This window comes from Camelina sativa, chromosome 3 (genome assembly GCF_000633955.1).
Source record: "Camelina sativa cultivar DH55 chromosome 3, Cs, whole genome shotgun sequence".
Taxonomy (NCBI): domain Eukaryota; kingdom Viridiplantae; phylum Streptophyta; class Magnoliopsida; order Brassicales; family Brassicaceae; genus Camelina; species Camelina sativa.
Window position 1 is genome coordinate 7,398,457 of NC_025687.1, and position 24,481 is coordinate 7,422,937.

The window sequence follows — 24,481 nt, forward strand, 5'->3', positions numbered from 1 at the left end:
TTATTAATTTATAGGTATATTTTTAATTGTTTAGTTTAATAAAAATAATGAATTGAGACAATTTTTGCAAAATAAGATAAGAATTTTGGATGTTGTAAATTTTATGGTATTGGAATTGAATGTGAAATAATTAAAAAATATTATTGACAATGAATTATAAATATTATAGACAAATTCACTTATACATATGACATAAATATTTAAATTTATGAATAAGAATATCTATTCTCGTATTTTAATAGTCTATCAAACTATGAAAATGTAAATGATGCATATTTAGAAATTGAAAATTTTAAAAAATTTTAGCTGTTTTATGAAATGTTATAGAATATTTTATATCATTATAGTTTGAAGATACAACATAACAATTGTTTTATATATATAAGGTTTAAGAGAAACATACTTTACTATATCAGCATCTAAATATATATATATATATGTAAATTTACATGATTATTAATTTATGATATTATCGGAACCATATTTTACATAGGGATTTCAAAAAAAATATTATCTTATTATTTTATCGAATTTTGTTAATTTTTACACTGTCCCGATTTGGGACTAGCAAAATTTATTAATTTATAGTATTTATTAATTTATAGAGTATTAATTTATAGAGGTTTTACTGTATTTGTCTAAGACTACCCTAAGGTCATTCCCATTGGTAACCCTTCAAAATTGAGATTTTATGTTGATTTTATTAATACTTTAATATAATACTATTATCTAATTAAATTAATTAATTTTGATTTTAAATCGAGCAATAAGATGGTGATAGCTCAGAGAGAGAGAGGGTCTGTGGGTGTCTTAATATATCTTATGTGAGACACAAAATCTCTCTCTCCTCACCTTTTTAATTTTTTTTTTGTTTTTTTGTTAAAAAGACACTGATGAAAAGATCACGAATGCAGCTGCTCTAAGAGTTGAGAATGCCCCAAGTATTAGACAGACTGTGTTACAAGGACTTGTTAGAAAGACACTCTGATCCCGAGGCTGATATGTGAAGGAAGCTTGTCGAAAATCACACACTAAATTCCTAGCTTATGCTAATACTATTTCTTTATGTTTTGCAGTTTTGCTTTTACCACAAAACAAACTCAAAACACTATCGGAATAATGTATAAGCCCAATAGTTTAGGCGGCCCAATAATACTTTCAGGCCTCTTTTAATTTATTGCTTGTGTTCGTACTAAAAACGTGCATAGCTTCCTTTTCTTTTGTTTCTCACCAGTGGTGATGATGATGATCAAAGGCGGTGGTTACGGTGGCGGTATGGCTGGTGGATACGGTGGAGGAAGCGGACCAACGGCCGCAGCAGCCGTCGCTGCTCTACAGAAGCAAAAGGCGTTGTTACAGAGAGTAGAGACTGACATCACATCCGTCGTCGATAACTTCACTCAAATCGTCAATGTCTCGAGGGTTTGTGATTTGATTTCGATTTTTTTAACTTGTTAGTATTGGATCAGAGTTCAATATCTGGAGCATAGATTTCGATCGGAGATCTGTTTTACAAAAAAAAAAAAAAAAACTTTAGATTTTCGTTCTCAGTTCGTTGAAGGTGAAGGAACGTTTTGGTTTGTTGTAGGTGAGTGTTCCACCGGTGAAGAACTCGCAAGAAACACACATGATGGAGATGCGAGCGTCAAGACTGGTAAAATTTGATGTCTTTTAACTTAGGAAGATGCAATTTGGGTTTTAAGGCAGTACTTGGGATCTGAAGAAGCTCACAGATGCAAAAAAAAATGTTTGTTTGAATCCAGAGCTCACATTTCAATAATGAGTCTTCAAAATCTAATCTTAGTTGTGGTTTACAACTAGGTTTGTCAAGAGTGGTAAAATTGATGTCTTTTAACTTAGGAAGATGCAATTAGAGTTTAAGGTTTAAGGCAGTACTTGGGAACTCTAATTGAGCTCACATTTCACTAATAGGTCTCCAAAATCTAATCTTAGTTTTGGTTTTCGACTGGGTTTGTTTTGGTAGGCTTATGTATTGCCATCATTTTGTTTGTTAACTGAGTTTTTTTACTTATGATGATGAACAGGTTCAAGCAGCTGATTCTCTTTTAAAACTCGTATCGGATCTGAAGCAAACAGCAATTTTTTCAGGATTTGCATCACTGAACGATCATGTAGAACAAAGAATTGAAGAGTTTGATCAAGAGGCCGAGAAGACTAATCGATTGTTGGCTATTATAGCCGATACTGCCTCTTCTAGTCTTAAAGAGCTCGAGTCTCACTATTACTCTTCTGCTCAGAGATTGACTCTAGACATATAAAGGGGTTTCTGTATCTAATCCGGGGAAAATAGCAATTTTAGGATGATCTTCTTACTTCTATATAGCCAAATCTTTGTAGGCTTCTTTGTCTCTGAACAAAATGTGATATAAATGGGCATTTAACTTTGAACCTAAGTGTTTTTTTAATCCAAGAGACATTTTCTTCCCTGCACCATCTCCATTACCCACTTCCTCAGCAATTCATAATATACTTGTCTCCACTCGTTAATTTTCACTTCTTAATTCCCAATAATATAATGTACGACGTGCACACCTATCTTGGTAGGCAGATGAAGCGTTGTTATATTCGTGACAACAAGTAATGTCGAAACTTGATTGATAAAAACATAGTCAACTCGACATTGATGCTTTAAGACAAGATTCTTGTTTTCTTTCTTCTTCTGTACGTGGAAAAGAGGACACTCTTGATCTAGTTTTACTCGCTGGCGATGTTATTGAAACCCGGGAATAAGCTTGTCTCGCCAGAGGTAAAATTTTAATTAAACATCTATAATTCTCCTCACTTTGGATAAAGAAAGTGTTCCAAGAAAGTGTTTAGGATATACCTATTTAGATAAGGGTTAGGAATATATTGTACTTATCTAGTTATCTTGAACCGTGTATATATGTTTCGGAATTGTGACGGTGTGACCTAATAACACAATATATACAAAGTTTTTCCTATATTCATTCTACTTTACAGAACCCTATGAAATCGTCTTATGTTCGTCTGCAGAAGAGTCATCATCCTGACTCTGCCTCATGCTCATCAAACCATAAATCTCAACAACGACAACCACGTAAAGATAAGCAGAAGCAAATTGATCAAAACACAAAGAAGATTGAAGAAGATATAACAACAACAGAGCCGAATCCATTCATCAGCAATCACATCAGTAACATGATCTCGCGAAGCAACAGCATGGGAAGTACATCCACTGATAATTCCTCTAAGCCTCACACAGGAGGAGATATTAGGTGGGACGCCGTGAACTCCCTTAAATCGAGAGGAATCAAGCTGGGAATCAACGATTTTCGCGTTTTGAAGCGGCTAGGTTATGGAGATATAGGAAGTGTTTATCTTGTTGAACTCAAAGGAGCAAATCCTACGACGTATTTCGCCATGAAAGTAATGGATAAGGCTTCTCTTGTGAGCAGGAACAAGCTGTTGAGAGCTCAGACGGAGAGAGAGATCTTGTCTCAGCTTGATCATCCTTTCTTGCCGACTCTTTACGCTCACTTCGAGACTGATAAATTCTATTGCTTGGTCATGGAGTTTTGTAGCGGTGGCAATCTCTATTCCTTGAGACAGAAGCAACCTACCAAGTGTTTCACAGAAGATGCTGCCAGGTTAGTATATACAAAACAGAGTATAGAAACAGAGAGAAAACATTAATTAACTAATATTTAAGGGTTTGGCTTTGTTGCTTATAATTACAGGTTCTTTGCATCAGAAGTGTTATTAGCATTAGAGTATCTACACATGCTCGGAATCGTATACCGAGACTTAAAGCCAGAGAACGTTCTGGTTCGTGACGACGGTCACATTATGCTCTCCGATTTCGATTTATCCCTCCGATGTTCAGTCAATCCAACACTTGTCAAATCATTCAACGGAGGAGGAACCACCGGAATCATTGACAACGATGCGTCGGTCCAAGGATGTTACCAACCATCCACATTCTTCCCAAGAATGCGCCAATCCTCGAAGAAAAACCGAAAATCCAAATCCGATTTCGATGGATCATTACCAGAACTCATGGCAGAGCCGACAGACGTGAAGTCAATGTCTTTTGTCGGAACACACGAGTATTTAGCGCCGGAGATTATCAAAAACGAAGGTCACGGGAGCGCCGTAGATTGGTGGACGTTCGGTATCTTCATCTACGAGCTTCTCCACGGAGCGACACCTTTTAAAGGACAAGGAAACAAAGCTACGCTTTACAATGTAATCGGACAACCTCTGAGATTCCCTGAATATTCTCAGGTGAGTTCTACGGCGAAGGATTTGATCAAAGGTTTGTTGGTAAAAGAGCCGCAAAACAGAATCGCGTATAAGCGAGGCGCGACGGAGATCAAGCAGCACCCGTTCTTTGAAGGCGTGAACTGGGCGTTGATCCGTGGAGAAACGCCGCCGCATATGCCGGAGCCGGTGGATTTCTCGTGCTATATGAAGAAAGAGAAGGAGTCTTTGCCGGCGTTTACGGACGTGGCCGCTGAAGTTAAGAAGAGCAAGACGTGTAATGAAGCTAAGAGCGGTAGTGATCCTGATGATTACATTGTTTTTGAGTATTTTTAGACGATGATCACGTTTTAATATCTCTGATATTCTTTCCGCTTTTAGAATTCATTCTATGGTTTGTGTGTATCCTATTTTTCTATTCAAACTGTCAATATTTTTTTTGTTTATCGATTTTTGTATCTTTTCATTTTGGATAGTTAATAAGATTGGATATAGGAACATGAGATAAAATTTAAAATACATCACAACAAAATAGAATTTGCTTGCTTCATTTGTAGTGCCAAACGACGTCGCGTTTCATTTTCGTTTTTTTGAGATATAATTTTTTGGGCCAGAGATAAAGCCCACTATTTAATATTCTTAGGAAGGTATAATATACTTTTTAAGTGCAAGTGGAAAAAATTTCGGAGAGCAGATCGATCGAAGCTTTTGTTGTTTAATGGCGGCTGGGTTCTTTAAAGCAGAGATGTCAATGTTATCCTCTACGTTGGCGCGCTCATACTCGATTCCCTTCCGCAAAACACCAATGTCCTTCGATTTTCGAATTGCAATGCGACAAAACCCTTTCACCAGAATTCGATGTTCTCCTGTAGCTGCTGCTTTCAGCTCGTCTCCTTCGCATTCACCAAACTTTCCGATTCCAGGTAAATATTTTGATACCCGAAACTGATTTTAGAAAGAAATCGAGCAGCTACGTAGCTTTACGGATCGTGATTAGCGCGTAAATTTCAGTCTTTTGTTCGTCTTCAGGGCTAGAGGATGTTTTTGTTGGTTATCTCTTTGGAAGGAAGAAGGCAACAGAAGTAGCTCATGTGTGAGTACTTTTAAACTCAGATACTTGAACTAATCCTGTCTTCACATTTAAAAGCTTTCAGATTTGATGTCAATTAATAGCATTAACCTTGGAGCTTTAGCAAATTACATCAGAAAAGCTGTCCCTGGATTAAAGAATGAATCTTTGGATCCTATTGACTATTGTTAAGGGTAATGTTCATGCTTTAAAGCTGCATTAACTAATTTGGTGATTATTACCCTTTCAGCGTGTGGGAGAAGGTCATCCAAAAGGGGGATATGGTTATCGATGCTACATGCGGAAACGGGAATGATACTTTAGCAATGTTGAAGATGGTTATGGATGATTCTGTTTCTGGTGGCTATGTTTATGCAATGGACATTCAAAAAGATGCCATTCAGAGCACTTCCTCTTTGCTGGATCTAACCCTTGGCTCAAAAGAGGTTAGATGATTACCGAAGCTCGTTTCCATTGCGGGGTGTATGGTTCTTACTAATATCGAGCCTTGTTCCATTTCTGCTGAAGTAATGCAGAAGGACTGCGTCAAACTCTTTAACATCTGTCATAGTAAAATGGAAGAGATTGTCCCTCAAAACTCCCGTGTGAGGTACATTGGTTACCTGATGGAACATTTTTTTATGAAACAATTTCCTCGCTTTATCGGTTTAGTTGGCACGCTGCTTGAGAGGTCGATTTTTTTTTTCTGTTGATCTTAGGATGGTTGCATTCAATCTCGGGTATCTTCCAGGTGGCAACAAGTCGATAATCACGGTCACAGATACAACATTATTGGCATTGAAGGCTTCTGAGAGAATCTTAATGCCTGGTGGCCTCATCAGCTTGGTTGTTTACATTGGCCATCCTGGTGGAAGGTAATAACTAATAAGTAACTGCTGGCGAAATATTTCTCTCATTATCTAGTAAGGCGAAATTTGTAGTTTTGTAACATAGTTTGATGATGATGATCCATTTTGCTTGTTGTAAATTGGTTTGTCACTTTGTTGTTCAGGGAAGAGTTAGAAGTGGTAGAAGCTTTTGGGTCGAGTTTACCGGTCAGTGATTGGGTCTGCTGCAAATTCCAAATGCTGAACCGACCGTTAGCTCCGGTTCTTGTTTTCATGTTCAAAAGAGAACTAAAATGATTACTCAGATCCACAGAAGCTTTGTATGCATCACTCACTTGTACATGATAATGATATGTTTTTGATGCTTAAATCTGAGAGATCACTTTGTTGATATATCAATCTATTTTACCTTCGTTTTTGGCATCTTTAAAATCTGTTTGTGGGAGAGTGAAAAGTGAAAACGATGAGGAAAAAAGAAAAATGCAAAAACAGCAAACATAGCGACCACGGTGGGACTCGAACCCACAATCTCCCGCTCCGGAGGCGAGCGCCTTATCCATTAGGCCACGCGGTCCTTTTGGTATTCATTTACCCTTAGATTTATATATTTTATATTCAATCCGTACTCCACACATATACCGTCAGACAACAAGAACATAGGGAAGAAGATATATAGTTGAGAGAAACAATTTTCCTGGTTGTTCAAAGGAATTCTTATTAATCTTCACACAGATGAATCCAAACTCAATAAATCCTCAAGTATATAGAATTTTAGACACAATCCCTTAATTCTTGGCTAAACTTTTTAACGCAGAAAAATAGATTGAACCAAGCTAGGCTTGTGACTGATCTGTAGCTTCTTCTTGACTTATTCATGAAGAAGAACCCACCATGGGCAAGTTTGATTCGGTTGCCCATTCAGTCCAAGACCCATCATAGATCGGGACATCGGCTTTACCCAAACGATGAAATCCCTGACGAGTAAAAAAGGAGTAATCAGTCTCAGATTTTTATCATATCATAGTAAATGAGTAAATTCTAACATCATCATTTTGTTACCAATGCCAAAATACAAGCTGTCACACCGGTTCCACATGAGGCCATGATTGGACTGTCCAGTGAAATTCCTGCAGATAAACGGTTAAGTAATCGCTTAAAACAGCTGGCTTAGGTAATGGATTTTTATTTTACCTTCTTGTTCAAACCTCTTCTTAAGCTCCTCCGCTGGTAACAGTGTTTGAGAGGAATCAAACATCTGCATAAAGAAATATATTATCATTTTCTATGGTGTCAAAACAAATATAACGGCAAGTCCTTCAAGTTAGACGGTGGCTTACGTCGGGAAAAGGGACACACTTGCTACCAGGTATATGACCACTCGGTATTCCCTTGCGAGGTTCTGGAGCAGTACCGTCAAATCTGTCAAACAGAGTAAATTCTATATCAAATGCTATAAGCAGAACCAATTTAAAATCATTAGCATACTATATAGTGAAATTACAATCCAGACTTAAGCATACTATATAGTGAAACTACAATCCAGACTTAAGCAATGACTTGGAAACACACCTAGCTTTTGCACGTGCATCTATGTGCTGATAAGTCTTATCCTCCATGTTTTCCTTTACCTGTCAATTATCCAATTAGCTTTGGTAATCTTACTAGCGAACTATCTACAGACTTTAAACCTATTTATGACAGAAGTGGTATCTTTGAAAATAAACTAGTCTATTACTAGGCTCCTCCGCTTCAATACCACCAAGGATTTGATTTGCGGAACAATAAACCAGGTGATTATGGGAAAAAATGAATTGAATAGCACCATCTCAAGTTCATCAAATTTCAAAGAAAAAATATGTTTAGGAAACGCTAACCTGATCAAGTCCCCATACAAGATGCGACTGGAACTTCGTCTGAAAAGTTATTGGAGTAATCTGTGGAACCAGCAAAGATGTGGATAAACCATAAGTAGCAGGTAAAGCAACTGACTATGCAATTTAAAGAATCATGCAGATTGGCAAAAACTTTTCTATGAATGAATTAACTCACTGTTTGTCCTTGATAGATTTTCTCTACAGCGTCATTTGCTAGACTGGCTTTCAAAATGGCATCACTTGAGGCACTGGATTCAACGTCATAACCTGAAGCACGCCATTTTGGCAAGCCTCCATCAAGTACCCATACTTTTTCATGTCCAAAGACTCTAAACATCCTGTTTTAAGTTTTAACAAAAGGCGCACACATTAATTTGATTATACCTAAGAGAACATATTTAGCAAAGATTAACAAAGCTCAGGGACATGAGATCCATAACTCACCACCATACACGAGCTGCACTAAAGATCCCCTTTCCATCATATACAACCACGCCATCTTTGTTCTCGATTCCAAGAGCAGAACAGCCAGCAGCGAAACCTTCCTCAGATGGTAGCATGTGTGGTAACTGACATAAGGCACATAGACACTCACAATATGTAGGCTTGTCAAAGCTTTAATGGGAAAATTTCTCAATATTCACAATCAAATAACACAGCATAGAGTCTAGGTTTGTTGCTAGAGTCTTCTCTAAAGAAAAGGGGGCAGGGAATCTCACATTTGTCTTTCGATCTGATATTCCATCCAAATCAAAGAAGAGAGCACCTGGAATATGAGCAACCTGTAGAAGAGGATAACATACAAGCCAATCAACAAAAAAGCCGTATACTAACGCTAATGCATAGTTTTCCTTTCCATACAAAACTTTCATAGTGCTCATCCAGAACAACGGCTTAATAGCTTGTTTACTTAGTAACCTACAAAAGTGTACAATATTCTCACTTGATACTCTTGGACTGGATTTCTTTGCTCATGTGGCATGTACCATGAGGCATCCAAAACCTGACCAGGAAACAAACAAGTTACATAAGAATCATGGCGGAAAAAGTCTTGACGAAGTCTACAGTCACAACAAGTGCAAAATCTGAGATCAAATTCAACACAGCAAGAATGGCGGTTACCTTTATATCAGCCCCTCTAAGATTAGCATGGAGCCAATCAACAGACACAACAGGTTCATTGGAAGATACGGATGATGTGGCGTATTTAGCTTTTGGCTCAGTTCCAGTAGAAGCCATAACTCGACTAACGTGAGTAGATGATTTATAAGTTGAATAGGCAGAGTGCAACTGTGAGCTGAGTGCTTTCTTCTGCAATAAACATTACAAAACGTAACACAAGGATCCAGCTCAAACAACATAACAAAAAAAAAAAAAAAAAGTCCAAACTTTGGTTACAACAATTCAACAAAGTGAAAGAAAAAACACGAATTCAAGTCATTAAACACAGACATCATCGGATAATCTATTCTAGACAATTAACTACACCTCCCAATGTGAAACCTTTGGTAAACTCGAAAGCCCACTACTAGTACTAGTAGCCAATACAAGACTAAACCGATGAAGGATCAGAGACCAAGAAGTGAGAACAACGATCAAAGGAAAACGTAAGCTGAGAGAGAAGGATGGAGAATCAAATTGATAACAACTTACGTTTAGAAAGGTTGCAAATTTAGGGGTCCTCTGCGGAAGAAGAGGAGATAGAGAAGGATTAAAGAGGCAGCGACGAGCAACCAATAAAGATCTTGAGTAAAGGGTCGAAGCCATATATCACCTCGAAAATACCATCTACTGTATAGATAACACGTTGTTGAGTTTATACTGTTCAGAAGATTCCCCAAGCTCGCAACTTTGTTCTTAACGATGCTGCTTCTACTCCCCACCACTGATCAGGACTAAAGACAGTGTTGTTTGGGTACTTTGGTTACAGAAAAATCGCGTTTGCGTTCTCTTTCTTTATCAAACGCTAGCGTTTTAAGTATAAAACGCAGTCCTTTTGGGCGTTACTTCTTCTTCCAAAAGAAAAGAAAAGAAAAAAAAAAATCGTAAAATCTCACTCCAACCTTCTGTGCACGAAACCTAAAAGCCTATTTATCTCTCTCTCTCTGCAACTTAATCGCTTCGTCGATCTCGATTCTCAAGCTCAAGCTCAAGGTAAGCTAGTCTCTTCACAGTGTTAGTTCCTGTTTGCAGATTCGTATCGATCTCAAAAAACCCATTCTTTTAATTTCTAGGAGTTTTTTAAAGAGTCTGATGTGAGTATCTTTCGGTAACGAGACCTGAATCGTTTGATCCCGGTGACTTTGAAACCCTAATTTTCGTGGGGGTTTAGAATCACGATTCCAATTTTTTCTGAAGTTCTTTGCAATAAATTAAATTGATCTCACTCTTGTGTGTGTTGTTTCACAGCTTTTCGCGGATTTGCTTAAGGAGCTATGGGGGATAGTCAGTACTCATTTTCACTCACCACTTTCAGGTACCAACTTAGTTTAATCAATTCATTCACATTCATGTCTTCCGAGCATTTTTGCTGTGACTAATTTGTGCTGTGGCTATGAATGGAAACACAGCCCATCTGGGAAGCTGGTTCAGATAGAGCATGCCCTTACTGCTGTTGGATCAGGCCAAACATCTTTGGGGATTAAAGGTTTGATTATGACATGATGAAGTGCTGATTGATCTAATAAAGTTTTTAGTTTTCTTCTGATAACTGTTTTTTTTTTTTTTTACTGCAGCTTCCAATGGAGTTGTCATTGCAACCGAAAAGAAACTGCCTTCTATTCTGGTTGATGAAGCATCTGTAAGTTGATAATCTTCCTACCTAATCATTATATGGTAGACTAACTTGCCTTTGGGAATTAAGAGAATTGGATCGTTTTTAAGAAATAAGTTTTTTTTGTATTTTTGCCTGATGGTCATGCTTTCTTAGATTGCGTAATCCAGTCAACATTTCTGACATTAGGTTTCTCTTCTGCCTGTTTCAGGTTCAAAAAATTCAGCACTTGACTCCTAATATTGGAGTTGTCTACAGGTTTTTCTCCTCGCCTATCTTGAGCTATTTATATGATATTGGTTTTAATTTTGCTGCTAACTTTTTTTTTGCATTTTCTTCTATGAAGTGGCATGGGTCCTGATTTTCGAGTTCTTGTTAGGAAGAGTAGGAAACAGGCTGAGCAATATCTCCGTCTTTACAAAGTAATCATATCTCTCTTTTCCTCAAAATTTCTTGTATTCCTTGCCAATGTGATATGGTTTCAGTTATTTTCCTCTGTGAATACTTATTTCCCTGTCAATTCAGTTGCTTTATCATCTAAGGAAGCTATCTTATTGCAGGAACCCATCCCTGTTACCCAACTTGTAAGGGAAACCGCTACTGTTATGCAAGAGTTTACTCAATCGGGGTAAGTGTTATACTTTAAACTATAAAATACAACCTCATATGTCATATGTTTACTTCTTCCTATATTCCCAATATGTTTGATTGAACTAAATTATTTTCTCAGAAAAAGCAATTATCAAGTGCGTAGCTTTGCACTTGCAATTTGAGATTTGATCATTGACTTGGCGTGAAATAATGCTGGTTTAGCAAATTTGTACCCACCATATATCCTGTTTCCAATTTCTTTTTTTGTACCTTCTCTTGTTAACAGTGGTGTTAGACCTTTCGGAGTTTCCCTGCTTGTGGCTGGATATGATGACAAGGGTCCACAACTGTATCAGGTATTTCGTCCTCAGTACATCTGTCAGTTATATTGAGAACAGTCGAGTCTTGCAATCTTCATACCTCAATTTATGTTCTTTACAGTGCTGAAAAACTAAACTTAGAGAAACTTGTAGCTTTGTAAATTACCTTTTTGGCATTATCCTGTTACGATAATTACCACCTTATATTTCTGTCTAAACCGAATTACCATTCATCTTGAGATTAACCTGAGAATTAAACTTTGCTTTCCTTACTCAGGGTCTAATTCTTCTATACTTTTTGTTCTTATGCTAGGTGGATCCATCTGGCTCTTATTTCTCTTGGAAAGCTTCAGCCATGGGAAAGAACGTTTCTAACGCAAAAACATTCCTTGAGAAAAGGTAATAGTGCTTACTATTTGTTGATATCCAAAGATGGTAGATACGTGAAACATATAACCAGTTAACTAATCTTAAAATTTTACTTCTATTAGTCAAATTTCGTTAGTTTGGCTCCTGTCAGGAAAGCACTCCTCATTCGCTGACCAACCTTAACCAACCACAAATTTCTTGCAGGTACACAGAAGACATGGAACTTGATGATGCCATTCACACAGCTATATTGACATTGAAAGAAGGGTAAGTATAGATCTTTGAATTCAAGATCACTAATCATTCATTAGAAAGAAACTAGTCTTGTGGCTGTGAGATTACCAACCCATAGCACTGTCGTTTATAATGAAAGCACATGGATAAAAGCACTTGTATTCTTGTAGTAAACCTTCAGCTATTTCTGATGATGGTGTACACGCTCACGCACACACACAATACATGTGTAGCTTTAAGCTTTTTACACTGCCAACAAGCCTTCACCTCATTTGTTTTTTGTTTTTGCTTTGGTAGCTTTGAGGGAGAGATCTCAAGCAAAAATATTGAAATTGGCAAAATCGGTGCTGACAAAGTTTTCAGGTACCCATTTTGTTTAAAATCAAGAATCTTTATATGTTTAAGTAGAATGTGCTTGATACTCAATTGTTCTTTTTGGGATTAATGTAGGGTACTAACACCAGCGGAGATCGATGATTACCTTGCTGAAGTTGAATAACTTCGAGCATAGTCTAGCAATGAACATGCGTTTAAGACCTGATTTTCGTGGCATTTGCTGAGTCTTAAGGAGTTGTCTTTTTTCTGTAAAACTTTGGATCTTTAAATAGTATGTTGCTGAACTCAAGCTGAGTGTCTTTCTTATGATTCAATAACTAATGAAATCCGTGTTTTCTTCTCACTCATTGAAGGTTTTTAGAGAAATATTTTGAAATAGTCTTATGTATCAGTCAATGAATTGGTCGCATGGCAACTTTTTCACCTCCAAATCGAGAAACCTATTCTATTCCATTCATTATCAACACAGTTAACTGTCTACAAACAAAATTAGGCATCCCTTTATGAGGAAAAATTCCAATTTCAGAGTAATGTAGCAAAACTATTGAAACCCAAAACCGTATCCAAAGAATCCTATAAACTGTCAGCTAGCTACTGTACAGAGTAGTAATCGAGCTTCCTCTTCTTTCACCAATAATCCTTACAAGAACACAACCCACTCTCAAAATGGTGAAACCTATACTGATCTCTCAACACGATTCTACGTCCGATGACTCTACTAACAAACTTGTACACAGAGTGACAATCACTGCATATGCGAAGGTTCTTAAAGATTCTAAGTGTGGAACCTTCAGGAGTAGTCATCAACGCATAAGCTAGAGCGAGTCTTTCGCTGTGATTCCAAAGATTGTGCTCTTTCTGTTCTTCATCTGTGTCTTGCAGAGCCTGACTAGTATCTGCAACATACCCAGATTCTTTGATCAGCTTCTTGATGTCTTCTAGCTTCGCGTATATCTCCAATGTTTGCGGATGAGTTCTGTCTCCAATACCAAACGAACTCACCCTGTCTTTTAGCTTTACCCAACTGCAAGCTTGTTTCTTCGTGATGTTCTTGAACCCCATTTGCTTTCTCACATTCTCCACGTCTTCCCATCTACCTGTTGTTGCAAACATATTTGAGGACAAGACATAAACAGAATCATCTTCTGGTTCTAGCTTCGAGAGATTTTCTGCTGCTTTTCTTCCACGGTCTAGATCCCCATAAATTTTGCAGGAGGCTAACAGACTACGCCACACGAGGTCGTTTGGTTTCATTGGCATTTTAGATATAAAGCTTTCCGCTTCAGCTAACCTCCCTGATCTTCCAAGAAGATCAATTACACAGATGCAATGTTCAATCGCCGGCTTTAAACCGAAATCTCTAGCAATCATGTCATAATACGCAAGGCCTTGGTTTACTAACCCTCCGTGGCTGCACGCTGTAAGAAGAGAGACAAATGTAACATGACCCGGCTTGATTCCCATTTCAAGCATCTCATGGAAAGTCCCACAAACTTCTTCAAAGCACCCATGTCTCCCAAAAGCTGATATCAATATGTTCCACGAAGGGAGTGATCGATTGACTGATGGAGGAAGCATTTTCACAACTTTCCCTATTTCCCCGCATTTGCTATACATGTCTGCAGCAGCGTTAAAGATGAAGCAATCTTGTTCAAACCCGAGTTTTACAGCTAAACCATGAAGTTGTTGGCCTTCTTCTAGGACCGCTAGCTTCGCAGCAGCAGAGAGTCCCTCAGAGAAACTGAACTGGTCTGGACTCAAACCCAATCTTCTCATCTTTGATACAAGATTTAGCACCTCTTCTCCATGACCATGATGAGCATTTGCCGCAAGCATAGCATTCCACGTGATGATATTCCTATTATCTAATCCATTAAATAGGTCCTGACTCGAGCTTAAATCACCACATTTTGCATACATAGTGAGAAGCGAGTTTTTCACGTGTTCATCTGATTCAAATCCAGCAGAAACTATATAGGCGTGTAATGGCTTCCCCCGTTCAAGCAAATCACCGGGCATTAAACAGGCACCAAGGACACTTACCACTGTGATATAATTTGCAGGAACACCTTCCAACCTCATAGTTCGAAAAGCGGCTAGTGCCTTGTCGGGATCTTCACTCTCAGCATAGCCACCAATAAGAGCATTCCAAGCTACTTCATCTCGTCTAGGCATATGTAGGAGTACCCGTCTGGATTCACTGATCTCACCTATCTTTCCGTACATAGAAACCAATGCATTACCAATAATCTGATTTTCAAATAAACCGGTGACCACTACAAGCCCATGAAGGATCCTGCCCTTATCGAGAAATTCAGGACTAAAGCAAGCAGCCAATGCGCTTGTAAAACTCACATAGTTCAGTGATTTTCTAGTTCTTATCATTGAACAAAGAAGTCCTAAAGCATCTAAGCTCCTCCCATCCTCGACAAAACAAGCCATCAAAGAGTTCCATGAGATCAGATCTTTAGTGGGCATTAGTTGGAACACCAACTCTGCCTCTTCTGATCTTCCAGCGCCTGCGTACATTCTCAAAAGAGTATTGCACACACAAACAACCGAACTGAATCCCATTTTAACCACCAAACCATGAATTCCTCTACCCCATTTTTGGTGATCTACATGACCCAAAACTGATAACAGAGTAGACACAGTGGTGGAGTTCACTTCATCATGAAAGCGACGCATTGAATTGAAAATCCTAAATGATTCCTCGAAATGACCATTTTGTGCATACGCCCCAGCAATCGAATTCCATGAAATAGTGTCATGTTCGGACATTTGATCAAAAATGTAATTTGCATACTCTACATTTCCCAGATTACCAAACATAGATATGAGAGAATTCTCCACAGCCAGCTTACTCTCCAGTCCCGATTTGATAACCTCTCCGACAAGTTGACGACCCAAGTATTCATCTTTAAGCAATCCGCAGGAACTGATTACCAAAGACATGGAATTCTCATTACACCCAACGCCTTCTCCTCTCATACCTTTAAAGATATCAATGACTTCCTCTGGCTCACCCTTATCCGAGTAACCAACCATCAGTGAAGTCCAAGACACCACGTTTCGGTCAGGCATCTCCTCAAAGACTTTTCTAGAACACGAAACCAATCCATAAACCCCATAGAGATGCAAAATAGCTGTACTCACATAAACGTCAGACAGCAAACCAGACTTAGCCACAAAGCCGTGAACTTGAACGCCTTCTCTGAACATAGAACCTGACCGACCACAAGCTGTTACTAAACTAGCAATCACAAAGCTACTCGGCTTAATACCAATATCACACATCTTCCGAAAAAATCCCATTCNCCTATCTTTCCGTACATAGAAACCAATGCATTACCAATAATCTGATTTTCAAATAAACCGGTGACCACTACAAGCCCATGAAGGATCCTGCCCTTATCAAGAAATTCAGGACTAAAGCAAGCAGCCAATGCGCTTGTAAAACTCACATAGTTCACTGAATTTCTAGTTCTTATCATTGAACAAAGAAGTCCTAAAGCATCTAAGCTCCTCCCATCCTCGACAAAACAAGCCATCAAAGAGTTCCATGAGATCAGATCTTTAGTGGGCATTAGTTGGAACACCAACTCTGCCTCTTCTGATCTTCCAGCGCCTGCGTACATTCTCAAAAGAGTATTGCACACACAAACAACCGAATTAAATCCCATTTTAACCACCAAACCATGAATTCCTCTACCCCATCTTTGATGATCTACATGACCCAAAACTGATAACAGAGTAGACACAGTGGTGGAGTTCACTTCATCATGAAAGCGACGCATTGAATTGAAAATCCTAAATGATTCCTCGAAATGACCATTTTGTGCATATGCCGCAGTAATTGAATTCCACGAAATAGTGTCACGTTCGGACATATGATCAAAAATGTAATTTGCATAGTCTACATTTCCCAGATTACCAAACATGGATATGAGAGAATTCTCCACAGCCAGCTTACTCTCCAGTCCCGATTTGATAACCTGTCCGACAAGTTGACGACCCAAGGATTCATCTTTAAGCAATCCGCAGGAACTGATTACCAAAGACATGGAATTCTCATTACACCCAACGCCTTCTCCTCTCATACCTTTAAAGATATCAATGACTTCCTCTGGCTCACCCTTATCCGAGTAACCAACCATCAGTGAAGTCCAAGACACCACGTTTCGGTCAGGCATCTCCTCAAAGACTTTTCTAGAACACGAAACCAATCCATAAACCCCATAGAGATGCAAAATAGCTGTACTCACATAAACGTCAGACAGCAAACCAGACTTAGCCACAAAGCCGTGAACTTGAACGCCTTCTCTGAACATAGAACCTGACCGACCACAAGCTGTTACTAAACTAGCAATCACAAAGCTACTCGGCTTAATACCAATATCACACATCTTCCGAAAAAATCCCATTCCTTCCAAATACAATCCAACACGGACTAGTCCCGACATCATGGTATTCCAAGAAACTTCATTTCTCACAGGCATTTCATCGAACAGGTAACGTGCAGGTTTGACTCGACCAAACTTCATATACATGTTAATCAAAGTGTTGGTGTGCAGAACACTCAGACGAACCAATCCCTTGACACAAAGCGCATGGACAGCTCTTCCCGTAGATTCTCTACTGATTTGAGAGAAACCAATTTGATCGAAACAAGATAATTCCGGGTTCCAATGGTCTGAGAGCGAGAAACATCCTCTCAATCTGGTAACTTTTTTTACTTCTTCTTCTCCTTCTTCCACCCATTCCAAACATTGCAATGTCGAGTATCGTCGCGTCTTCGAATGACGGGAGACAAACCCACTAAGTAAACGAGTTTCGCCGCCCTGAAAAGACAGGACTTTGCGTCTCAAACTGGCCAGCTCTAATTCGTCGGTGTTTCTCAACGGTGGTTCCCCGGAAAATATCAATGGTTTTAAGGAACCTACCAAAATAAAAAAGAGGGCTCTTTTGAGGAAAAATAAAAAACCAAACCGGAGAGGCATACCAGAAACCGGAATTAATGAACCATATAAAACCGATATGTACCGGTTTACAATAGAAACTAAAAAGTCATAATTTCGATATGAGCCCCGTACTAATTACTTTGTCTCTTATTTTACCCCAACTGTTTTATCTTACACCAGTAAACCCTCTGCACGTCACTGTGCTCGATGGAGAGGATCTGGATTGATTGCAAAGTCATTAGGTCTCTCTCTGTCTCACTCGCTACGACAAATGGAAGAAAGAAAGATTGAAAATTTCTCACCTTCTCAGGAGTTCGTAACCTTTCAAGAGTGATGATGATAAATATGATTCTTCTAAACCGAGTTCGCTTTCCAGATGCTTGAACCATTTCTCGATTTCATCTTCTTCATACTCTTGAGGAGCCCTTGACTGACTCCAACTGTTCTCAGGTTGTTGGAATGAGTCTGAACCATCTATGAAACTCCACATGTCAGGATCTAACTCAAAAGGTATCTCCAGCAGCTCTGGTTTGTCTACCTCTTGTAACATCCCTGTAAATTCGCCGTAAGTTTGGATATGCTCAAACGCTTGACTCATCATCTGTGCGTCATCTTCTTCTCTGCTTGAAATGTTGGAACCAGCAAAAGACGATATAGAAGCGTTAGGGGATGACTCTTGAGAGGTCTCTTCTTCGTTCAGAGAACCTTTTGAACCCGCTTCAGCGGTATTAAGGTTAGTAGTGTCCGAGCTCAATCTTTTCTTGAGATGTGTATGCCATACGTTCTTGATCTCATTGTCTGTTCTTCCCGGCAGTTTAGAAGCAATCTTTGACCACCTGTATCGAAAATGCAGGAAACCAAGTGTCAAAATTGAAACTTTTGAGCCATACAAGGTATGAACAAGATAGAACACATACTTGTTCCCAAAGCTCTGGTGAAGTTTAATGATGGTTTCTTCTTCCTCTGCGCTGAAATTGCCACGTTTCACATCAGGTCTGAGGTAATTAATCCATCGTAGACGACAACTCTTGCCACACCTTAACAATCCTTCATTGTAGTTGCATGCATAGATAGAATCAGAACCAGAAGATTAGAAAATCTAAAGAAATAGGATTTTAAAGATCGCAAACTTACCAGCTTGTTTTGGGAGAGATCTCCAATTCTCATGACCACACTTGTGAATGAAAGAAATGAGCTTTAAGTCTTCATCTTGGCTCCATGGTCCTCTCTTCACTTTGGTTTTGTCACAACATGGCGCTCTTCCTTTGCCCATTATCTCTCTCCTCTCTCCTCTCTCCTCTCTCCTCTCTCCTCTCTCCTCTCTCCTCTCTCCTCTCTATCACACTTTTGAGATTCCCTTTTACCAATCTAATTGGTCTTATGTGTATTTATACATGAGAAGTGGTGTGTGATCCTGACATTGAGAAAGATGTTATAAACAAAAGACATTGACAATTGTCAAATCAGATTTGTTGAAGTTAAAAACTTGTCTATATTGTAGATGAGTACCTGTCAATATTCCATCTTTTTATAATCATATACTTCCCAATATGCATATGTCAAAAATAATAATAATCAATATTTCCCAATATGCATATGTGATGTCATATAGTTAATAATAATTATCATATACTTCCCAATATGCATATGTCAAAAATAATAATGATTAAATGTTATCAAGTAGTAGAAAGGATGATTTTTTAAGATTTTCACATAGATTAAAACAATTAATGTTTAGTCATAAATGTATTTTTATTTATGATAACATATTTCTCATTACTATCAATAATAGTTAATCAAAATTTGAAATTCTCAATTAATGAATCTTTAATTCTACAATTTCATAACATTAATTAATAAAAAAATACAGAAAATCAATCTTTATGATACAAGATAAATTCTTAAAACATGATATATTCTAATACACATACCAGAAAGAGTATACATCATACATACATGAAACATGTTTGACACTTAAACATTGAGTCTCACATATTTTATGCAATGTGAAACCTATAAAGATTGCCTCTGATAATTAAAATTTTGACTAAGTTTGTACTGCTGAAAACATGCGTAGCTTGTTAGTTAATATTAGCTCATTTATAACTTTGAGATTTTTTGGCTGATGGATAAATATGGTTTACTAAGTCTCATACGAGTCTAAAACAGATTTTCAACTTTACCAACTTTTGGAAAACGGCCAAAGAAAGTTTGATAAGCGGAAACTTGATGAAATAAAACTTGACTTGTAAATGTTTATTCTTCGTACTTTAAGTTATTAATGTACCAAACAAGACGTAAGGATATTATATACCTTACGACTGCATGCCATCTTCTCATATTATGATATATATTTCAAAAATGAGTTTGGCTGGTTAGGGTTTAAGAATCGTGGAGAATAAATAAAATTCTACAACCACATATTACATATACATATCAAATCATGCTAATTTAAGAACAGTTAAGAAAAGTTGTAAATAGGAGATATATTTTAGAAAAATAGCTAGGCATGGTCCTAAACTTCTTATCTCGTAATTATAACCCTTTAACATGGGTGTTCTTTTTTGTTTTCTTTGAATACAATGATCAAATTACCTTCCCTTTACTTTATACAGACATAACATTTTCTGACGTTTTATCTCTTTCTTCTTTCTTTTTCTTCAGTTTACATCTCTCTCACTGAATCAAGTATTTCCTACTCATATTGTTAACCAAAAACTATAACATTTATATCTATTGTTAATCGGTGTTGACTTGTACATTTTTGCCTACTTTAACTTTTTTTTTTCTTTGACTACTTGATCAACTTTAATTTTACACTCAAAGTTTTTGGCCATATATAATATATTAACCTAAATTCTAAAGATACAATGACACTACTAATAAATTTTACTTACGTTCATCCATCTATAGAATCATAACCGAATCGATCACAGTTTGTTTTCACCTCGGTACCTCCCATATATAGGGAGTTGAGTTTAAGCAATTGACCTTCTATTTAATAGGATGATCTATATTAGTAGGATCAATACCAAACAAGATATGACGATCGAACTCATGCTTACATTATAAATTATGTGTAGAATAATTGACATCGATGTTATTTTCGCTACATAAATTTATAACTCAATTACCAGAAACAACGACAACAGGTTTTGTTCTCACATGCATCATGCATGTCCTGTACCTGTATAATTTTGTCTTTAAACTTAATTTATTTAACCAAAAACTTAATTAATGTTGATGGATCAATCCTGTAATCCAATAATTTGTCTTTAGTTTGTGACGAAGTTATAAATAGTATTATTTTTACGAAAACAGCATTATAGATTTATAGTGCATGCATCTTTAATAAAGTTATTATATAGGTTTCTTTTGTTTGGTGAACAACTTACGAAAATTGTTATTTTAACTTCGAACCAATTAGGTGCATGCCATCGGATATAAATAAAGGTTTTAGTAAACGAGGTTGAAAAAAAGTGAAAGAAAGTTGAAATATCCCAATCGATGACGAAAAAATAAACTGGAATTTGCATGACAAAAGCACACGTGTTGCTATTGGCATGCCTCTTTTTCTAGTCTTCGATTTTGTTCGGCCGCCCGTTTTCTTAAGGAATAAAATACCAAAAGCAAAACGAAATTAATCGTATAGTAAGGTGTGACTCACTAATCCGCGTTCGCTTTCAGTATAGTACCGCTAACCAGCAACAAGGAATCTCGAACGTTTTTATAATAATGAAAATGGTTTCTAAGGCAATCTCTTACCGCAAAAGGGTACACTACGACATTGTAAAATTGTGGTACACCAATGAATTCTATGTCAACTGAGTTTTGGAATAGTGGTGGCCTGGTGGGCTTAAATATTTTTAAGAAAATGGGTAGTCTGATTTTTCATACTTCAGCTAACTATTCATTCATTTTTCAATTGTTGTCTGATCACTGTTTATATGGGGGAGATTAGATATATTGGATGCACGCATGCACCAACTATATTTTTCTCTATTGATCGCAACGTCAGTTTTTTTATTATTTTTATTTCTACAACATTGATTAAATTAAATACTACAGTTGATAATTTAAAAGTACTGCATATATAGAGGATGTTCTAGTTTGGTGAGATAGTACTGTTTTTTGTCTATAAAATTATGTGTTTATTAATGTAAAGAGGATGGATTCGTTTGGTGAGACACTAATTAACGTTCATACGTCGGTGGTAGCAGTTAAACAAGATTTTCTTTGCCTGATAAAATAGGTTTTTTTTTATGCGAAAATAGGAGATATATATATTTTGTTGCCCTATATATGTGCCATAAAATTTTCAGAAACGCATAGATAACTCAGTAAGACATTCAACGTCGAAATCATATTTACTGACTTTGTTTTTTGACAATAGTCTAATAGAACAAGTTAAAAGTGTGTGTTCACATCAGAAACCAACTACAATCTAATTTAAATGATAATTTATAGACAATTTGAAATTTTAATAATACGCAAAGAATGCATGCACGCATTGTTTGATATATTTTGGCACGTCGCATTCATTCTTATAATTTTAAAATATTTAAGAAATATATATAAATTACAAGTTACACAAAACTGTAGTTGGTTGTAATGGATGTGCATTTTCATGTTTTGGATTTTCTGAGTTTATAAATGACAACTTACAACTCAACAATAAATATGTAATGATAATCTATCTTAACAATAATTTATTTGCGTTTAATAAACGATTACATATTTGCTAAGTTTTTATTAGCTTTAAATGTACACTATTAATCCAATAATATCTATTGAGAATCAAAATAAGAATATGACATATCATTAATTCCTAAATTATAACTAACCAAATCATAAAATATATATTTTCAAATTGCAAATCAAGAGTTTATACAAAACCTATATACAACCATTAACATTATATATATAGATGTAATTCACCATCGACTACAAACACCACAAAACTATTACAGTATTATATCAACAAAATAATAGACTTTTGGTGTACCACGGAGTAAAACCTAGTACATATTATACATCTAGCAAGTGATTAATTCGGGATCTCTTAAGAAAATATAAATTTATAATTACATTTTGTGTCATATCTTCCTTAGTTAATTATACATGATTGAGCAAAAATATAGTACATGATGAAGATGATTAAAATTACCTAATCATCACATGAAGATCTTCTATAACTTGAACACAAAATGATGGAACAATTATAAAGTAATCCCAATAGGGGAACATAATCTTGGAAGATATATAAATAAATATTTTAAGTTATAGGAGTTAGTTGGTAGAAAAATTTACTTAATAGTGATGATTTTTTCATGAGTCATGACTACCTAACTAATCACTCGTAAGGTCCAAACTGAGGAATCAAAATTTTTTATATAATTAATTCAAAAATGCATAGATTAAGTACATGGTGATTAAGAAAAAGGGGGACGTTAACATTACGTGTGCATGACGCACCGTTTACTTAAGAAGTATCCATGAATTTGCTACTATCTTTTGTTATAATCTTGTTAACTAATTTTTTGAAACTAACACATTTATATAGCTCTAGCTAACATTTGGAATCAAACAATTTTATTAGTGGTATATATTTTGAATTATAATATCAAATACATTAAGTTACTTACAAATGTAAAGTGGCTATTGTAGCAAAAGAGTATTGGTATAAGGTTATTAAAAAATCTAAAATTGTTGTTTTGAGTTTAAATCTATTTTTGTTTGGCACTTTTGTAAATTAATTTATTAATATTTGACGCATTAAATAGTACTATCTCAATATAATAAAAACACACGTTGTGCGGGTTAAATAAATATTTATATAAGTAATAATTTAATAAAAATTTGCACCCACTGAAACAGATAAATGCTTTGTCATTATTATTTAAATATGGTGTAATGTAAAAGAAAACCACTTGTCTATGTTTTTTTGGAGAAAAAAAAAGAAGAACATTTGCTGAATACAATGACGTTTTCCGTAGTCTATATATGTATACTATATGGGCTTAAGATATGCTTGCTGTATGGGCCTTTTAGTAATCTTTCTGCTGTATCGTGTGCTGGCCAACTCTAAACCCGGCCCTCGAGAACTATAAGTGGTTTCAGGCGATGTTAATTAATAGTGGTGCCGACGCTGAATTCGACTGACGGTTGTGATTTGTGATAAATAATAATACAAGCAGTACTGATTAATCATTTATATACTACTTTTGATTAATCTCTTATATACTAGTACATGAAAAACTAATATATGAATAATACTCCTGGTTCTTTTACGTTATCCCTGGTTCACAATATTTGATATTAAAAAATATAATAAGACTAACACCTGTCTAAACAATTTTACAAAAACATAGCTATCTTTATCAGTTATTAATTCCTGTTTAACAACCTTTAAACATTTAGTACTCTGTTAAGTTGATGAGACAAGTATTTTCTATAGTATAGTATCTTTTTCCTTTTGTTTGATAACTTTAAAGGTTTAAGACATTCTTAATTGTACATTTGGCCACAGACTGCTAGCAACTTATTGTGCATTGCAAGCAAATATAACAAATAAATATTGAAAAAGTTAGTTGGTGGTGGTGTAAAATCTGATCTCAGACTGCTGCAACTTCCTTTATGGCCTCGGAATTTAAGGTTTTCAGATGCATTTTTTAAACAATTAGAGTTAACTTTCTTAAAATATTATCATAGCATATAAAAGGTGAATGCCATTAAATTTTCGTATTAAAACCCCTTACCGGTCTCGCATTAAAATGCATTCAAATCCCAAGACCATTCTCGCTACAATTAATAAATATATGTCCAATTTAATTCCTACTATATACATTTAGGGCTAGCCGTCTT

At 36.4% G+C, this 24,481-nt stretch overlaps 7 protein-coding genes and 1 non-coding gene across 14 annotated transcripts; 4 read left to right on the forward strand and 4 right to left on the reverse strand.

The window, feature by feature from the left end:
• LOC104775532 (mediator of RNA polymerase II transcription subunit 22b-like) lies at positions 1,224-2,446 on the forward strand. The gene is made up of 3 exons (XM_010499539.1): positions 1,224-1,422; positions 1,589-1,654; positions 2,046-2,446. The coding sequence occupies exons 1-3, from the start codon at positions 1,240-1,242 to the stop codon at positions 2,277-2,279; spliced, it is 483 nt and encodes a 160-aa protein (XP_010497841.1). The 5' UTR covers positions 1,224-1,239; the 3' UTR covers positions 2,280-2,446.
• On the forward strand, positions 2,672-4,660 carry LOC104775546 (serine/threonine-protein kinase RHS3-like). Its single transcript, XM_010499546.1, has 3 exons — positions 2,672-2,767; positions 3,016-3,629; positions 3,720-4,660. Exons 1-3 carry the CDS (start codon positions 2,729-2,731, stop codon positions 4,576-4,578), a joined length of 1,512 nt encoding a protein of 503 aa, XP_010497848.1. The 5' UTR covers positions 2,672-2,728; the 3' UTR covers positions 4,579-4,660.
• On the forward strand, positions 4,926-6,569 carry LOC104775557 (putative rRNA methylase YtqB). Its single transcript, XM_010499551.2, has 6 exons — positions 4,926-5,165; positions 5,272-5,335; positions 5,562-5,757; positions 5,848-5,921; positions 6,031-6,186; positions 6,324-6,569. The coding sequence occupies exons 1-6, from the start codon at positions 4,961-4,963 to the stop codon at positions 6,454-6,456; spliced, it is 828 nt and encodes a 275-aa protein (XP_010497853.1). The 5' UTR covers positions 4,926-4,960; the 3' UTR covers positions 6,457-6,569.
• On the reverse strand, positions 6,661-6,733 carry TRNAR-CCG. Its single transcript has one exon. It is a non-coding gene; the product is annotated as a tRNA-Arg (tRNA).
• LOC104775570 (thiosulfate/3-mercaptopyruvate sulfurtransferase 1, mitochondrial-like) lies at positions 6,858-9,970 on the reverse strand. Of its 3 annotated transcripts, XM_010499562.2 has the most exons (13): positions 9,808-9,970; positions 9,687-9,716; positions 9,156-9,344; positions 8,977-9,036; positions 8,753-8,815; positions 8,478-8,602; positions 8,209-8,371; positions 8,034-8,093; positions 7,729-7,787; positions 7,497-7,578; positions 7,351-7,414; positions 7,219-7,286; positions 6,858-7,133 (listed from the first exon to the last, which is right to left on the reverse strand). In XM_010499562.2, exons 3-13 carry the CDS (start codon positions 9,270-9,272, stop codon positions 7,032-7,034), a joined length of 963 nt encoding a protein of 320 aa, XP_010497864.1. In that variant the 5' UTR covers positions 9,273-9,344; positions 9,687-9,716; positions 9,808-9,970; the 3' UTR covers positions 6,858-7,031. The 3 variants fall into 3 exon arrangements, with proteins under 3 accessions (XP_010497864.1, XP_010497860.1, XP_010497869.1); XM_010499558.2 differs by having other exon boundaries at positions 9,687-9,970; XM_010499567.2 differs by lacking the exons at positions 9,156-9,344; positions 9,687-9,716; positions 9,808-9,970 and having other exon boundaries at positions 8,474-8,602; positions 8,977-9,029.
• On the forward strand, positions 10,043-13,003 carry LOC104775599 (proteasome subunit alpha type-2-A). Of its 4 annotated transcripts, none has more exons than XM_010499581.1 (13): positions 10,066-10,187; positions 10,268-10,302; positions 10,443-10,509; positions 10,604-10,680; positions 10,769-10,833; positions 11,018-11,064; positions 11,153-11,228; positions 11,367-11,434; positions 11,684-11,753; positions 12,031-12,116; positions 12,291-12,353; positions 12,618-12,683; positions 12,771-13,003. In XM_010499581.1, exons 3-13 carry the CDS (start codon positions 10,469-10,471, stop codon positions 12,817-12,819), a joined length of 708 nt encoding a protein of 235 aa, XP_010497883.1. In that variant the 5' UTR covers positions 10,066-10,187; positions 10,268-10,302; positions 10,443-10,468; the 3' UTR covers positions 12,820-13,003. The 4 variants fall into 4 exon arrangements, with proteins under 4 accessions (XP_010497877.1, XP_010497883.1, XP_010497894.1 ...); XM_010499592.1 differs by having other exon boundaries at positions 10,268-10,288; XM_010499575.1 differs by lacking the exon at positions 10,268-10,302 and having other exon boundaries at positions 10,043-10,187.
• LOC104775650 (pentatricopeptide repeat-containing protein At3g24000, mitochondrial-like) lies at positions 13,088-17,214 on the reverse strand. Its single transcript, XM_019243488.1, has 2 exons — positions 16,652-17,214; positions 13,088-15,542 (listed from the first exon to the last, which is right to left on the reverse strand). Exons 1-2 carry the CDS (start codon positions 17,204-17,206, stop codon positions 13,284-13,286), a joined length of 2,814 nt encoding a protein of 937 aa, XP_019099033.1. The 5' UTR covers positions 17,207-17,214; the 3' UTR covers positions 13,088-13,283.
• On the reverse strand, positions 17,207-19,030 carry LOC104775634 (myb-related protein Myb4-like). Of its 2 annotated transcripts, none has more exons than XM_019243487.1 (4): positions 18,752-19,030; positions 18,535-18,664; positions 17,920-18,453; positions 17,207-17,595 (listed from the first exon to the last, which is right to left on the reverse strand). In XM_019243487.1, exons 1-4 carry the CDS (start codon positions 18,888-18,890, stop codon positions 17,475-17,477), a joined length of 924 nt encoding a protein of 307 aa, XP_019099032.1. In that variant the 5' UTR covers positions 18,891-19,030; the 3' UTR covers positions 17,207-17,474. The 2 variants fall into 2 exon arrangements, with proteins under 2 accessions (XP_019099032.1, XP_010497901.1); XM_010499599.2 differs by lacking the exon at positions 17,207-17,595 and adding an exon at positions 17,654-17,835.

Bases quoted from the DNA above. Each gene is read 5' to 3' on its own strand.
- LOC104775532 (XM_010499539.1), top strand. From the start codon at position 1,240: ATGATGATGATCAAAGGCGGTGGTTACGGTGGCGGTATGGCTGGTGGA. The intron at 1,423-1,588 runs GTTTGTGATTTG...GGTTTGTTGTAG, and splicing joins AAATCGTCAATGTCTCGAGG to GTGAGTGTTCCACCGGTGAA. The intron at 1,655-2,045 runs GTAAAATTTGAT...GATGATGAACAG, and splicing joins AGATGCGAGCGTCAAGACTG to GTTCAAGCAGCTGATTCTCT.
- LOC104775546 (XM_010499546.1), top strand. From the start codon at position 2,729: ATGTTATTGAAACCCGGGAATAAGCTTGTCTCGCCAGAG. The intron at 2,768-3,015 runs GTAAAATTTTAA...GTTCGTCTGCAG, and splicing joins ATAAGCTTGTCTCGCCAGAG to AAGAGTCATCATCCTGACTC. The intron at 3,630-3,719 runs GTTAGTATATAC...TTATAATTACAG, and splicing joins TTCACAGAAGATGCTGCCAG to GTTCTTTGCATCAGAAGTGT.
- LOC104775557 (XM_010499551.2), top strand. From the start codon at position 4,961: ATGGCGGCTGGGTTCTTTAAAGCAGAGATGTCAATGTTATCCTCTACG. The intron at 5,922-6,030 runs GTACATTGGTTA...TGTTGATCTTAG, and splicing joins CCTCAAAACTCCCGTGTGAG to GATGGTTGCATTCAATCTCG. The intron at 6,187-6,323 runs GTAATAACTAAT...TTTGTTGTTCAG, and splicing joins ATTGGCCATCCTGGTGGAAG to GGAAGAGTTAGAAGTGGTAG.
- LOC104775570 (XM_010499558.2), bottom strand. From the start codon at position 9,800: ATGGCTTCGACCCTTTACTCAAGATCTTTATTGGTTGCTCGTCGCTGC. The intron at 9,345-9,686 runs GTAAGTTGTTAT...TGTTTATTGCAG, and splicing joins AATTTGCAACCTTTCTAAAC to AAGAAAGCACTCAGCTCACA. The intron at 8,603-8,752 runs GTGAGATTCCCT...GCCTTATGTCAG, and splicing joins TATCAGATCGAAAGACAAAT to TTACCACACATGCTACCATC.
- LOC104775599 (XM_010499575.1), top strand. From the start codon at position 10,469: ATGGGGGATAGTCAGTACTCATTTTCACTCACCACTTTCAG. The intron at 10,834-11,017 runs GTAAGTTGATAA...TGCCTGTTTCAG, and splicing joins TTCTGGTTGATGAAGCATCT to GTTCAAAAAATTCAGCACTT. The intron at 11,754-12,030 runs GTATTTCGTCCT...TTCTTATGCTAG, and splicing joins AGGGTCCACAACTGTATCAG to GTGGATCCATCTGGCTCTTA.
- LOC104775650 (XM_019243488.1), bottom strand. From the start codon at position 17,206: ATGTATATGAAGTTTGGTCGAGTCAAACCTGCACGTTACCTGTTCGAT. The intron at 15,543-16,651 runs GTTATCAAATCG...CTTGTCGGAGAG, and splicing joins GTCGTCAACTTGTCGGACAG to GTTATCAAATCGGGACTGGA.
- LOC104775634 (XM_019243487.1), bottom strand. From the start codon at position 18,890: ATGGGCAAAGGAAGAGCGCCATGTTGTGACAAAACCAAAGTGAAGAGA. The intron at 18,454-18,534 runs GTATGTGTTCTA...TTTTCGATACAG, and splicing joins CACCAGAGCTTTGGGAACAA to GTGGTCAAAGATTGCTTCTA. The intron at 17,596-17,919 runs GTGAGAAATTTT...TTATTTTGGTAG, and splicing joins GGTTACGAACTCCTGAGAAG to GTTCCTTAAAACCATTGATA.